General features: G+C 40.9%; 1 protein-coding gene across 2 annotated transcripts in view; it reads right to left on the reverse strand.

The window, feature by feature from the left end:
- The window catches only part of SLC6A17 (solute carrier family 6 member 17), a 35,412-nt gene extending 23,056 nt beyond the window's left edge, over positions 1–12,356 (reverse strand). For both annotated transcript variants that reach the window (XM_054980895.1, XM_054980894.1), the window contains exons 1-5: positions 12,077–12,356; positions 8,074–8,231; positions 5,382–5,508; positions 3,304–3,485; positions 122–232 (exon numbers count right to left, since the gene is read on the reverse strand). In XM_054980895.1, the coding sequence (XP_054836870.1) occupies positions 122–232; positions 3,304–3,485; positions 5,382–5,508; positions 8,074–8,231; positions 12,077–12,356 (858 nt within the window). The remainder of the gene's footprint in view (positions 1–121; positions 233–3,303; positions 3,486–5,381; positions 5,509–8,073; positions 8,232–12,076) is intronic.
- Between the last annotated feature and the right edge of the window lie 2,197 nt (positions 12,357–14,553).

Below are 14,553 nucleotides of genomic sequence, written 5' to 3' on the forward strand. Positions count from 1 at the left end.
ACAATGAATTTTCGACCTATTTATCTGTACAGTACCAAAGAATAAAATGTTCAAAAAGAATCTGATTTGACTGCTCTAAAGGCCTCAGACCATATGGCAAGACTGAAGGGCTTGTGCTTACCTTGGGAGTGAACATATGCAGGATTCCATCTACTGCCCCCCTCAACAGCAAACCCCGAACCAGGAAGCAAATCAGTACCACGTAAGGAAAGAGGGAGCTGAAATACATCACCTAAGAGGGAGAATATCCCACATGACATAAATTAGCAGCAGCCTGTATAACATTGTCTCCTGGATGAACATTATTCTAGGAATGTGCATAATGAAAAAAACAAGCTGAAACTGGTCCAGCTCATTAAAGCAGCTTCTGGAATGCTGAACCCAAACTGGGAAAACTAAATTGAAATGAGTCCCTCTTACTAAAAAGTTTGTGTGTTTTGGACTGGTTTGTACCTTCCAGCAACAGGCGGGCACTGGGCAGCATCTTGTTTTCCTGAATAACGCCAATCAGATTCCAAGGGAAGAGAGACCTTGCATTATTAATTCATTTTGTTGGCAGGAAGAAGGAATCAGTTGAATCCCCTCCACCCCAGTCGCTACCCAGGAAATGGCATTTTCTTCCTCTCTGCCAAACCGCTCCTCGCAAGGGGAGATCCCACCCCTCATATCAGCTTCAGAAATGTTTGGAAGAGAGACTGATCTGGAACAACAGCCGTCACAGTGGAATGTCATCATTCCAGCCCCAGAACAGTTTTTCTGGTCCCAAGAACCATCATTCCACTCTGGCGATCATCATTCCAGCCCCAGAATAGTTTAGCTGGTCACAGTACTCTTGGGGTTGTTGTTCCAGCCCCACAGCACAATTTTCATTGCAACTTTTTGGTACTGTAATGTATTTCAATGGAGCCAATGCAAGTCAATTGGCATTTGTGGGTCCCATTATATCTAGTGGGCCTTCAAGCATCTCTCATTGTTTTAAATGGGCATTCTTGTCATTCATTTTAGTACCTCCTGGATTTGGATTCGCCCCTCGTGGGAAGCTGGGAACAAAACTGCAAAGAACAAAGCAACATGAAACCAACAGGGAACAGCAGAACACAAGTTATTGGGACCATAAAAAGAAAAAAAGTGAACTTGAAGCAGGATTGTTCTTTGCATGTTGCTGTGGGAAGGCCCCGTTGCTCTCCCCGCTGATACTCACTTTTAAAGGTCTGTTGTGTGTGCATGTGTGTGTTATTGTGCTTGAGGAAAACCTCAGTGGATCAGTTATTTAGACTAGGAGGGGGACTAATGGATAAAGCTGTTTTTTGTTAGGCACAAAAACAGCTGCCCCAGAGCCTCGTTACCCCACCCCCTTAAAAAGAACGGTGTGCTTTTGTGCATGTGCACGCACAACAGATCAAAATTTAAAAAGCCAAATGGAACAGTTCCAAGCTTGGATTGGCTAAACCAAAACAAATTAATACAATTGTAAATGGTCACAATCGTGTCTTACTCATAGATTGCGTTGCCTCTCCACCAATGATGGCAGACAAATAAATGCATGGTCTTATCCAGATCCCATATTAGCCAAAGTCAGGGGATTTATTTTGAGGGGATGGTCACATATTTTGAAAGACAAAAAACTTGTATTATTCTACCAATGTTGATGTGAATTGAGTGTGTATTGTGGGGTGCCCATGAGTAATTCCAAAATAGGGATGGGAGAACATATTACGAGATCTGCACCAGGCTCACCCTGGAATCATAAAAATGAAAAGTTTAACCAGAAGTTACCTGTGGTGGCCTGGAATGGACCAAGAGCATATAGTACAGGGGTGTGAATTGTGTCAAGAAAGGTTTAAAACGCCTACTGTGCCTCCCCTCCAAATTTGGAAGTGGCCAGATAAACTTTGGCAGTGATTACATATAGACTATGCTGGTCCCACTCATGGTAAGATGTTCCTTGTATTGGTGGATGCACATTTTAAATGGGTGGAGATTTATCCTATATATCTACATCAACTAGCAAAGCTACCACTGAAAAGTTAAGGATGTGTTTCAGTATACATGGATTGCCTGAAATGCTTGTGATGGGTAATGCAAGTTCCTATACTAGTCAACAGTGCAAAAGATTTATGGAACAAAATGGCATTCAGCATGTTACGTCTGCACCATATAAACCAGCATCAAATGGACTAGCAGAATGTGGTGTGCATGCCTTTAAGGAAGGCATTTCCAGAATACTGGATGAAAGTCTCAATATGAAGCTTGCTTCTCATTTGTTTAAAAATAGGCTTACTCCACATTCAACTACAAATCTATCTCCAGCTGAAATGCTGATGGGATGGAAATTGAGGTCCTGGTTTGTGTTACAGCCATACCTAACAGACGTATGCATCGCACACGACAACAGAAACAACATTACAGGCGAGCAAGACAACTTCTTTTTTCTGATATGAGATTCAGTTTATGTTAAAAACTTTGGCTCGGATCCGTTGTGGATACTTGCTACTGTACAAACACTGACATGCCCAGTGTCCTATTCTGTCACCCTACAGGATGGACAGCTTGTGCGAAGATGTGACTCAACTGATGAGGCGAGTTGTCTTGCCCTCAACTGTCCCTAACATTGCACCCGAACAGCAAGCCATGGGCCCAAACTATCAGGTGTCTCTTTCACACTTAGAAGATCCAACCATACATTTCTCTGGGAGCCTGGTGACTAACACTGGGAATCTGGACAAAATTGTGTCTCCCGTTGTGCAGAACAAGGAGGATTCTGATCATCTGGTGTCTCGCATAATTGCAGACCCATTGGGAACACCATCACCTGCTCAGAGGCCAATGCAACGTTCTACACATCAGGGAGTTGCTTCTACTTATTTAAGGGATTATGTTGTATAAAGTTCTTCATGTTCTTCTTAGTATTGTTGTTAGGGTATTCTGGTTGGGAGTTCAGTAAAAACTTAGGGCAAGAGGTGGAATGTTGTTATGTGTACAAGCAGCCTTTAGGGGAAAGCTTTCCATTTTGCGTGTTTTCCAGTCTTGGCCCTTCAGGGCTCCTGTAGAAAATTGTTGGCTGCTGAGGCTTGACTGACAGGATGACTAAAATGCAGGCTGAGCCAGAGTGATCGCTGAATAAAAATCTATTTATTGTATATAAAGCCGGCATGTCGTGATGTTTAAGATACAACATACAGCCATAGTTAACAGCAGTTATTTACTGCTATCCAAGATTAACAATTAGTAGTTACATGAGGATTGCACTAGTCATGAACTGTTATGGGCTGCATACAGTTTTGTTCTGGTTCTGCTACCTACCTTCCCAGAGGACTGGATGCCTTTGATCATAGCCAAGCCCACAATGCTCCAAGCTGCTAGAAGGCATATGGTCATTCTCCAGTTCAGCCCACCACTCTCTGAAATGCTGTTGGAAATATCCAGGGCTTCACGGTACCAGAAGTAAGTAGTGGCAGAACTTTTTTCACATTCGGGTTCGACAACTGAAAATGACAAGAGCTTGCATGAATTACAGACCTTTGCTTTGGCATCTCATGGAGACATGAGTAAAATGACCACAAAGTCAGTCTAAGGAAGACAGACAAACATCACAGGGCAGTACTGAAAAGATGTCTACACTCATTTAGGAGGGAAAATATGAGATCTTACCAACAGAAATAAAAAGTGAAATAAATGGAGCATTTTACAGCTGCTGTAAAAGATTCATCTGTATGCTGGGAGATGTTCAGATTCTATTAAATGCTTCATAAGTTTCAAACATGTCTCCGTTGTACCCTCAGGAAAGTAACAATGTCCTGACAGCTAATGCCACCATATGATTCCATATCCTACCAACTGGAACAATCCTGAACCATTGTCACTTCTTGGACTGGGTTGCTGTTCCCTACCAGTACTGCCAATTAGATGAATTACTACTGAATATAGGGTATGGACACTTCTTTCTCTTCCTTTCTCATGAAGATGGTAAAAAGAACAGATATACCTATCTGTATATGTGTTCACAGCCATTACTTTTAAAAGTACATTTGAGTTATTATTTTATGTTACATAGCAAAAACAATATCTATCATTACCATTCAGTCTTAAACCAAATTGATTCACATAAATTATAAAATAACACTCACAAACAACAAATAAATAAGAAAAGAGGAAGAAACCCATGCATTAAAACATTTATTCCCCTATTTTGTTCTACTATCTTGTAAATTGACATAATCTTATTAGACATTCTTTGCCGTGGCTTTACATTAATATTGCACAGTTGTAAGAATCTAACTAATAGTCATGGCCAAAAAATGAAAAAAAGTTTCCAACACAAAGCTAGAAAAGGCTTCTGTGACCTCCTGTACCATTTGCATCTCTTTAGACAATGTAAGTATTTGCCAAATTTTATTAATCCAAGCTTTACCAATCAAATACTTCAATTACTTTTTCAACTTATACAAATGTTCATTTTTGCCATTGTAAAAATGGTTTATGCAGAGTAGGTACACAATTTATTAACAGATCTAATGGATTAATTACACCTTTGAAGCCACTGAAAGATTAATATTAGTTATTTGATTTATTTCTGTTGAGAATTTTCCCATGAAGATTTTACCTATGGGTATGTCCAGGGCTTTTTTTCTGGGAAAAGAGGTGGTGGAACTCAGTGGGTTGCCCTTGAAGAAAATGGTCACATGGCTGGTGGCCCCGCCCCCTGATCTCCAGACAGAGGGGAGTTTAGATTGCCCTCTGCGCCACTCAGCAGCGTGGAAGGCAATCTAAACTCCCCTCTGTCTGGAGATCAGGGAGTGGGGCCACCAGCCATGTGATCATTTTCAAGAGGTTCCAGAACTCTGTTCCACCGCATTCCCGCTGAAAAAAAGCCCTGGGTATGTCTACTACATATGTTTAAAACTGGCATTTTCAGACCCACATTTCTGTCATATATATTCTGTAGACTTTAACATTGTATCCGACTCTTAATTATCATAAACAAAAGGTACATAACTTTATTAAAATTCTTTCCTAATTAAGCATATAGTGGTGGTTGAACAAAAATAGTTCTCATTCTTTCATAGTTAAGGATATATTAAACATTTCCCCCATTACTGATTGCAATAGCAACACCAAACTTTGCAATGGACCCAGCCAACATTTTCACTTAATCTCACCCACATCCCTACCTTGCCATGGCTCCCGTCCCACATGGCTTTTGTCCAGGCAGATCTTATGACCCCCTAAATAGCATATTTGGTGGTCAAAAGGAACAAGCTGGTTGGATCGATTCCTTTGAGTTCCAAGTTACCAGGATGACAGGAGCCCCAAAGCTGAATACTATTAATTGCCCAAAGAATGTTTCCATAAATACACAACTGAAAAGACAAGGCACTCACCAGCTACTGTACCATTTTTTAGGATGGGGCATTCACTCCATGGCAGAGGGTGCTGGAAAGATTTAAAGAAGTAAAAGATGCTCCAGCCTATAATCACATTATAATAGAGCCCAACAAACAAGCAGACCTGGCAAAAAAAAAAGAAAGAATAAAAAAGTGTTGGATCCTGTTTGGCAATATTCTTTAGACAAACATTGTGCTTATTTAGCATGGATAGCTCAGCATGCAAAGTATCCTACATTCGCGGGACCTAACCTTAACTCTAACACACCAATGACCTCACATCCCTTGCTTTCAACCCTGGGGGACCAGGCAACCCTACCCTGATAAGACCTCCCTCAAAGGCAAAAACAGCCCTGTAAAAGGCCCTGTTTCCTCCACCTGCCCTTTTATTGACAGCAACGAGGCTTGAAGGCTGGCATTATTGTTGTAGTTGCCTAGCAACAGCCACTGAAGGCATTCATTTCTTAAAGCCATAGGCACAGCTTCTGTTATGGGGAGCAGGGTTAACCCTTGAATGTGTGTGAGTGTAGATTTCAGGTTTTTCTCCAAACCTGGGGCTTTTTCAGGTTTATAGAAGCATCTGTCTTGTCTGTTCCTGGCTCCAGTTAATAAATGTAAGTATCCATCTAGCCACATTAAAAATTAGATGTATTGATAATAATATTACTAACTGGAATTATATTTTGTAAAAATACAATAGTGGTCATGATGAAAATAAATACAAATTTTGAAATTACAATTGAATAGAAAAATAAGAATAAATAGAAAAATGTACAAGATTCACTGAAATTCAAGCATTTTTAATAGAAAGTGGAGGAAGAACATATAATCATCACAATCTTTACTTTTGTGCCAAATTTTTTACAATCTTTGGTTTAACAAAAGTTAGGTAAGTGAACAGATATTGCATTCCAGGGTTTTGTAAAGCCAAAACACATCCCAACAACACCTTATAAGTCTGGAAGCTCCAGTATGCACAAGAAACTCTTCCCCGCCCACACAGCAACCTCATTTTAATGGATACAGATTTCTGTGCATATTATGTTGTATGCAAACATTTCCTTCCTCAATTGAAATTAATACGGCAGTTTGCATGTGGATATAAATTAGAGCACACATAGCTTTGGATATATATGGTATTGTCTCCTATGAATATATGAAGAAATTCAAATCAGAACATTGTCAAAAAGAAAATGAGAGGAGGGGTAGTTGTACTGAGACAAACCAACTTTTTTCTAAGTAATTGGGTTTTACATGATTATGGAATGAGTTAACTTAATTCATATTTTTATACAGATAAATGTGTAAGAGGCTAAATATTTTTAAAGTTTGTTAATCCTTCTAGATTATGATTACCTAATGAATTTTATCATATACCTATGACAGCATGTTCTAATGTGATTTGACTCTATAATATACGTCTCATTTATAGTACTCTTAAAATCTTTGATAGTATTTTTGTACATTGTTAATGCATTATCTATACATGGAACAAATGCAACAATTGACTGCAAAAACTTAATCAGAACAAATATCTCTGTCCCATCAAACTCTTGATGTACCCTTATGCATTTCCTACTTTAATGCACATTGTCTTGGCTATGCACTTAGATATTTGTTTAGGAACTTGGGTTATGCACTTGGGCATAAAACCTTACTGTGTAAGCCTCACTGAAATGACTGGGAGCTGTGCAAAGGCACAGTAACCTTTGGGTTATATAAACAAGACAGGAAACATGCAAATAAAAATTCCCAATTTAAAAAAAACCCTGACAAATATTAATAGGAAGTGTGCATTGACCTAAATGTGGTTAATTTGCCAGCCTCTCACAAAGGAAAGGTGATAATTGCTGAATAAAAATTAGTGAGTGGATTATTTAGCCAGAATAATGAATGAGTTCTGTCTCTCAACTGCAAGTTTTGCAGTCAAGCCTGAAACCAGGAGTTCTCCCAGAATTGCAGCTGATCTCCAGACTACAGCAATCAGTTTCCCTGGGAAAATAGTAGCTCTGGAAGGTAGACCCTATGACATCACATCCCCACTGAGCTCCTTCCACTTCCCAAACTCCGCTCTCCTCAGGCACTGCCCCCAAATCTCCAGGAACTTCTCAAGCTAGAGTTAGCAGCACTAGTTCCAAACCACTTTGAGGGTCCTTAGGACCCAGGGCCTTTTGTTACCATCCTGTAATTCAAAGTAAGCTGTTGATTGGTACAACTGCAGGGTAGTAGCAGTACTGAGCTTGGGTTCCAGAAGTATATTGTGCCTTTGTGTCAGTACCTTCTGATCTTCTGAGCCATACCAGCAAAGTGGGCCACAGTGAGGTTCATTGTTTATGATGCACATGGAGGTTGGAATGTTAAAGTGAATGATTACACACCTTGAAGGACATGTCTGATCTGTTTAGCTGTAATTAGGAAACTAGCCCAAATGGTCTGGGCAATATCTAAGGAGATCAGACTTCATGCCAAGCACGTGTGCAGATTTTGGTTAGATCAATCAGAATATGAATCTTGGGTTTACAACTAATCCACTTCATAGCCCATCTTCTGTTTGTATTAAGAAATAACTAACCACTCTTAATTGAATAGTTAATGGACATATCATATACACTTTTGCTAGACAACCCATGTAAAACCTCTTGAGCACACAACCCTTCTCAGAAGTCAGGTGTCTCATCCAAGCACTCACAAGGCAGCTGGCAAATCCAATGCCCCCCAGTCGAGGGCAAACATAATTCCACACTCCTATACTGCCCCTACGGATCCTCTGTCCCACAGCCAATTCCAGGAAAAAGAGAGGGAGTCCAATGATGATAAGCAGTACCAGATATGGGACAAGGTAAGCACCTGGCAGGAAAGAGAAGGACTATTAGAGATGTTCAAGGTTGCATTATACAAAGCAAAGATCAGCAAAAGTGGCAGTGGGCCAAGTGGGAGTGACAAGGTTGTGTTTAGCCACCCCCCCCCCAAGCCATATCTGCCTGATATCACTTGTCTGACCCATTAACACTTCAGCAGGTGATCCTTTAGCATGCTTGTGTTTTATTTATCAGCTGATCCCCTCATAAGTCATGATCCACACAGAGAAAAGCAAACTTCATAAATATAAGCATCTAGGCACACATCCCAAAGCATACATCAAATATATGTATATATTCCACACTATATATGGAAATATTCACAGTGATTAAAAAAACAAAGTGAACTTTAAAATCCTCAGATTTGTCATACTTGAAATGTTTCGTTGAAAGCCAGTATGTAACCTATATCTGAAGGACTCTGAACGTTTCCAGAAACTCACAACTGGAACTGGCCCAGTGCTGGCAGAAACCATGCAATTGGACCTGATCCTGCACTGGCAACCACTGCACATCTTGGCCAGATTTTTCCCAGGGAGATACTGCCAGGGGAAGGAGAGAAAGGTGAAGGCAGGGCAGCAGATAAAGGCAGGTTGTTTGGTGGGTGGAATGGAAGTAAGAATGCAGGAAACACAGAGAGTCTATGGTGGCTTTTGGGAAAGAGGAAATAGTGTGTGTGTGGAGGGGGAGGGAGGGATACAGGGGAAAGTGAGAAGCCTCCCACAAGTCCATGCAGGTCCCTCACTTGCATCTATACAGATTCAAACATACATCTTAAATATCTCATATAAACATGCACATTCAATTGTTATTCTAGTGCCTGTTCTGTAATTAAAGAGAACAATTCCTGGAAGGACTAGATGAAAGTTCTTCATAAAGGACTTTCTTTAAATAGCATCACCATCAATCTCTGGCTAATTGGAGAGAAATGGGCAGTCTGAAAAGCATAAATCTCCAGGCAATGATTCAAAGCAAAGAATCAATTTTCCAGACATAGAAATAATCCTAATGGATGAGAAAGCTACAGATACAGAAATTTTGATCCTGTTTCACATTTAGGGATGTCAGTCAAGAAGACTAGAAACAATTAGACATAACTCATTTAATTTTTGACACAATTCACAAAACTTCAGCAAGTTACTAAGAAAGAAAAAAATATATCCTCAACTGTGTCAGCACAAATATACTAAATCCACTGGAAACATCTGATCAAAGCAAACACCACCATAATTTGTCATGGCTACAGAAAGCCACCTATGTACAGAGTATCCTTCCTTGGACTCCCTCCCAGCCAGCCTCAGCCCCCAAATCATATCAAAACAAATAACATGACTTGCTGTTAGCCAATTATTAGCTATTATTATTAGCTAATTATTAGCTATTTTTACTGCATACCACTGACTTTACTGCATACTTTCCCCCCATTCAGGTAGGAAAACATGTTGGTCTTCAAGTAAAACAGCAGGATTTGAGTCCAGTGGCACCTCAAACAAGATTTTCAGGTTGTAAGGTGTCTGAAGGGAGCTCTGATTCTCAAAAACTTACCTATCATTGGGAGTGCGCATGGGAGGCCTGTTTCCCACCCCCACCCCCCACTGGCCAGTGGTGGTGGGAAGGGGAGAGCAGGGGATCCCCTGCCCCCACCAGGGGACCTGTGATCCCTACATGGAACAGCCTGCCTGAAGAGCTCAGGAATACTCCCATTCTCCTGGCTTTCTGCAAACTATGCAAAAGTGAATTATTCAAGAGGGCTTTTTACTCAGATAGGAGGGCTGTACTGTAAGGAGGTGGTCTGAGAGAGATCCATCAGTAAAGTGATAGGGACCATAGACTTTACTACTATGTACTATTACTTTAAATATGGTAGTTTTATGTTAATATGTCGGTCTTAGAATTGCTTATGCTCTGTTTCAGCATTTCTTCAACTCTGACTTGGATTTCTGCTGATTTTAAATCTTTGTAAATCTTTCTTTAATCCATTTCATAGCGCCTTAATCTATGGTGTGACTGAATGCTGAAGGAACAAAAGGGGGTAGTGCACTGGGTTTGGGAAGAGGAGTTCCTGATACAGCCTTTCAAAGCACAGGAGTCCTTGCTACAAAATAAGGCCAAGTACTCTCTGATGCATGTTGGGACACCAACTCTACTATGTGTCCAGGGTTATGCAACTTCCTGATCTGTTTGGCCAACAATTTCCTTTCTCAAATGGTGGAGGAAGTGACGATGGGCTCGGCCATACTGGACTTGATATTAACCAACAAGAAAGAGTTGGTTGATGGGATAAAGGTGGTGAGAACCTTAGAGAGAAGTGATCACATCCTCCTAGAATTCCTTTTGCTGCAGGGGACCAAGGAGTTTGTAGCCAAATGCACAGTTAGATTTTAGTAGGGCAAAATTTAATAAACTTAGAGATATAATGAGTTATTATTATGGCAAGAATGCTGGAAGGAAAAGGAGCAAGTAAAGGGCAGGCTTTCCTAAAAGAAGAGCTGTTGCAGGCTCAAGCTATCAACATTCCAGCAGGATAGAAATATGGTAGAGGATCTGAGAAACCAATGTGGATGAACAGAGAGCTCTGTGATTAGCTGAGGAGGAAAAAGGAGATGTTCAAGAAATGGAGGGGAGGAAAGACATCCAAAGAAGACTATCTAGGGGAAACTAGCCACTGTAGGACACTTAGAATGAGCTGAGACTGGCCAGGGGAGCTCACCACAATGAAAAGACATTCTTCAGATATGTGAGGAGCAAGCACAAAGTGAAGGGGGTAATACCCCCATTGCTGGATGAAAATGAAGAACCTCTAACAGAGGACAAAAAGAAGGCAGAAAGGCTCATTGGCCACTTTGCCTCAGTTTTCTCCCTGAAGGAGAGGATATGCACACCCACCTACAGGGTAGTGGGCAAAATATGACTTTGGGGCTGCTGGTTGACATGGGCAGACAAGTTATGGAGAAACACCTTGCTGCACTGGATGTGTACAAATCCCCTGTCCCAGATGGGGTGCACCTGAGAGTGCTTACAGAACTTTCAAAAGAGCTTGCAGACTCTTTGGCGATCATTTTCCAGGTCTCTTGAAGGACTGGTGATGTGCCAGAACACTGGAAGAGGGCAAATGTCATCCTAATGTTCAAAAAAGGAAAAAGGATGATCCTCGGAACTACAGGCTAGTCAGCCTGACCTCTGTTCGAGGGAAGATACTGGAACATATATTATAAAGGCATCAATCTGCAAGTATCTGATGAACAACATGTTGATATGGGGAAGTCAGCATGGATTTGTCCTCAACAGATCCTGCCAGACCAACCTCATCTCCTTCTATGATCAAGTGACAGGATTGTGGGAATGCTTTTGATGTAGTTTATGTGGATTACACTAATTCTTTTGACAAGGTTCCTCATGATGTTCTGGTGGGTAAACTGGTGGACTGTAGAGTGGACTGTAGAATGGTTAGATCAATAAAAATACTGGCTGGATAACCACACCCAAAGAATAGTTGTCAACGGCATCATATCTGATTGGAGAGAGGTGTCCCGTGGAGTGCCAGAAGGCTCAGTCCTGGGAACAGGTGCTTTTCAATATTTTCTGGATGAGGGTGCTAATGGGTTACTCATTAAATTTGCAGTTGACACCAAACTGGAAGGAGTAGCAAACACCCTTGAAGACAGGGATAGAATTCAATGAGATTTGAACACACTGGGAAAGTGAGCAGATTTGAATAGCATGCAATTTAGCATGGATAAGTGCCAGGTTCTTCACCTGGGTAACAAAAATGGAAAGCATGCACACTGAATGACTTTTGTATAGTGCATTGTACCTTCTCCTATAATCTCTTACCTCCACCATTTTTCTGACACAAATATGGAAAACGCCAGACGTTCCCCAGTCCTACAGAGTAGCCAACCTGGGCCAGAATGTACTGCAGTTTGCTATTCCATGCTGGCCTGTCCTCGCCACCCCCCTCTCCATCCTGCTGTTTGTTCCAGTTCTCTGCAGCCACATTTAAGACACTGTGTCTGTAGTCCACAGGCTCCTCGTGGGCCAGCAGATCAGCCACTGACTCTGTGACAGGCTCATTACTGTGTTCCCGCTGTGTCACTTTGCTGTTCTTAGGCATCGAGATTATCTGGCTCAGCCACTGCTGCTCTTTGGGTTCTTTGAAAAACCTTTGGAGACCAATTCTCAGATTCTGGTCATCTGTAGGACCTGCAAAACAAAGGGAAAATGAAATTAAACTGTAAAACTTTTCTTCCTCCGCTATTAACCAGGACTATGATGTTTATGATTCTGCAATTACATTATATAAATGCAGAAAGTGGTATTGGGTGCATCACTCAGTGTCTTGAGAACCTTAATTTTCATTATTATAAAGTGCAACTTTTTAGTTCTTAAGGCTTGAAAGTATCTATTGTTGTTGTTGTTGTTATTGGATATTATGCCCTGACTCCAAAGAACTCAGGGTGACTATACATGGTTCTCCCTTCCTCCAATGAATTCCCACAGCAACTCTGTGAGTTAAGTTAGGTTGAGTGAGAATGACTGGCCCAAGGTCACTCAGTGAGCTTCAAGGCCAAGTGGGAACTAGAACCTGGCCATCCCCAGGTCTCAGACCACTATCTTAACTTTTACACCATGCTGGATCTCAATTTGGGTCATAGTCGGAATTTTTTTTAAAACGATGACTATGCATAGCCTTGGACATGTCCTATGGACTCTGTCATTAGCCAACTTTGTGATGCGAGAAACTGCACTCTGGGACCATCTGTGAAAACTTTGCCTATGAAGAAGTGATATCCACAAAATGGGAATTGGAAATTTTGCGAGCTAAAACCCGTCGGCTGTGTGCCCAATGGATTATTCAGCTCTCGTTGTTCCTTAAGATGGTCTTCAATCTGTGGATGAAAAGAAAAAGATCACGGAATTGATCTAAGTGCTTTGGTTTTCACCAGTTGGAGTTCTTACCATATGAACTTGATCTTTATTATTTAATGTACTTGCACTTATCACTATTTCACTTTGCACAAATTCAAAAAACTTTAAAAATTGAAAAAGCTTTAATGACTGTTTGAATCTGTAGTTGACAACAACCTTTCGTTAAGGTTTCCATTCCATCTATTTTCAGTGTCATCAATATGGCAGGTGCTATTTAATTTAAAATATTGTGGCACCAAAGAACCAGGCAGTCTTCGGTAGTTCTTATATGACAGCAGAGAGCACCAAGGTTATCTCTTAGCCACTGGCATTATCAGAGCCACTGAAATGGCCAGGAAGCCTCCAGTTAAATTGCCTGTGACAGTTTTACAACAGATAGTATCTGCAAAAACATTTGGCACTACATGTAAAGCCATTCATTGCTCCTGTCTTTCCATTCAAAGGGCTGCCTGTAGTTCAGCAGAAATCCCAGCCAATGCAAATCAGAGCAGCCCAACAGAGTGCACTCGGGACAGATCGGACTCTGAACCATTACAACATTTGCAGTGTATGGCTTCCTTGAAAACATGTCCAAATAAGACAGTAAAAAGGAAGGTCTTTCGAGACTCCCTTAGGTATCAAGATTTAGATATTTAGGAATTGTCAAAAGAAAGTATTCCAATATACAGAGCCTGTACAAGTCATTGTCTAACATCGGTTTACTGAAAATCACTTAATAGTCTTTCAGCTGCCCTGTTTACAAGTACAACATGGTGGCTAAAGTGTGAGGTTCCCTCACCCCATTTCTCCCACTGATTCTTTAGAGGTAACATTAGAGTTGTTTGCTTTCATGGCTGCAAGTACGGAATCAAGGCTAGCATTTATTCTGGGTTAATTAACAAGAAGTACAGTATGCTCTTCTATTTACAGCAGTGCCTGATGTCAAACATAAGGAGTGGTCTGGGAGCCTTCATCTGCCACTAAAATTAATAGGATTTGCAAAGCAGTAAGATAAAGGTATACAGTAATAGTTACAGAGAAAACATCAAACTGTAAATACTTTAATCTGCATATCTCATGCAGAGCGAGTTATCAGTTCTAGGTGAGATGCATTCTGTTTATACCATATGTGCTTGTTATGGCCTTACATGCCAGGCAAAAAATCCACAGTGTGACCGCTGTGTCCAGCAAGCTCTTTAAATTGGATTTTTTCAAAAATTTCCACCACCCAGAATACAGTGCCTACAACACAGAGGGGAAGGAGTGAACAGACAGACAGACATAATCCCAATTGGAATAAAGTTCTTGGAATTCTTGTAAGGCCTGTGCAAGAATGAATATGCTATCACAACTGTAGCAATAAACCTAACAAGGTGATAGAACTATTTATGTATTCTACAGAA

Source organism: Eublepharis macularius, chromosome 5 (genome assembly GCF_028583425.1).
Source record: "Eublepharis macularius isolate TG4126 chromosome 5, MPM_Emac_v1.0, whole genome shotgun sequence".
Lineage (NCBI taxonomy): Eukaryota > Metazoa > Chordata > Lepidosauria > Squamata > Eublepharidae > Eublepharis > Eublepharis macularius.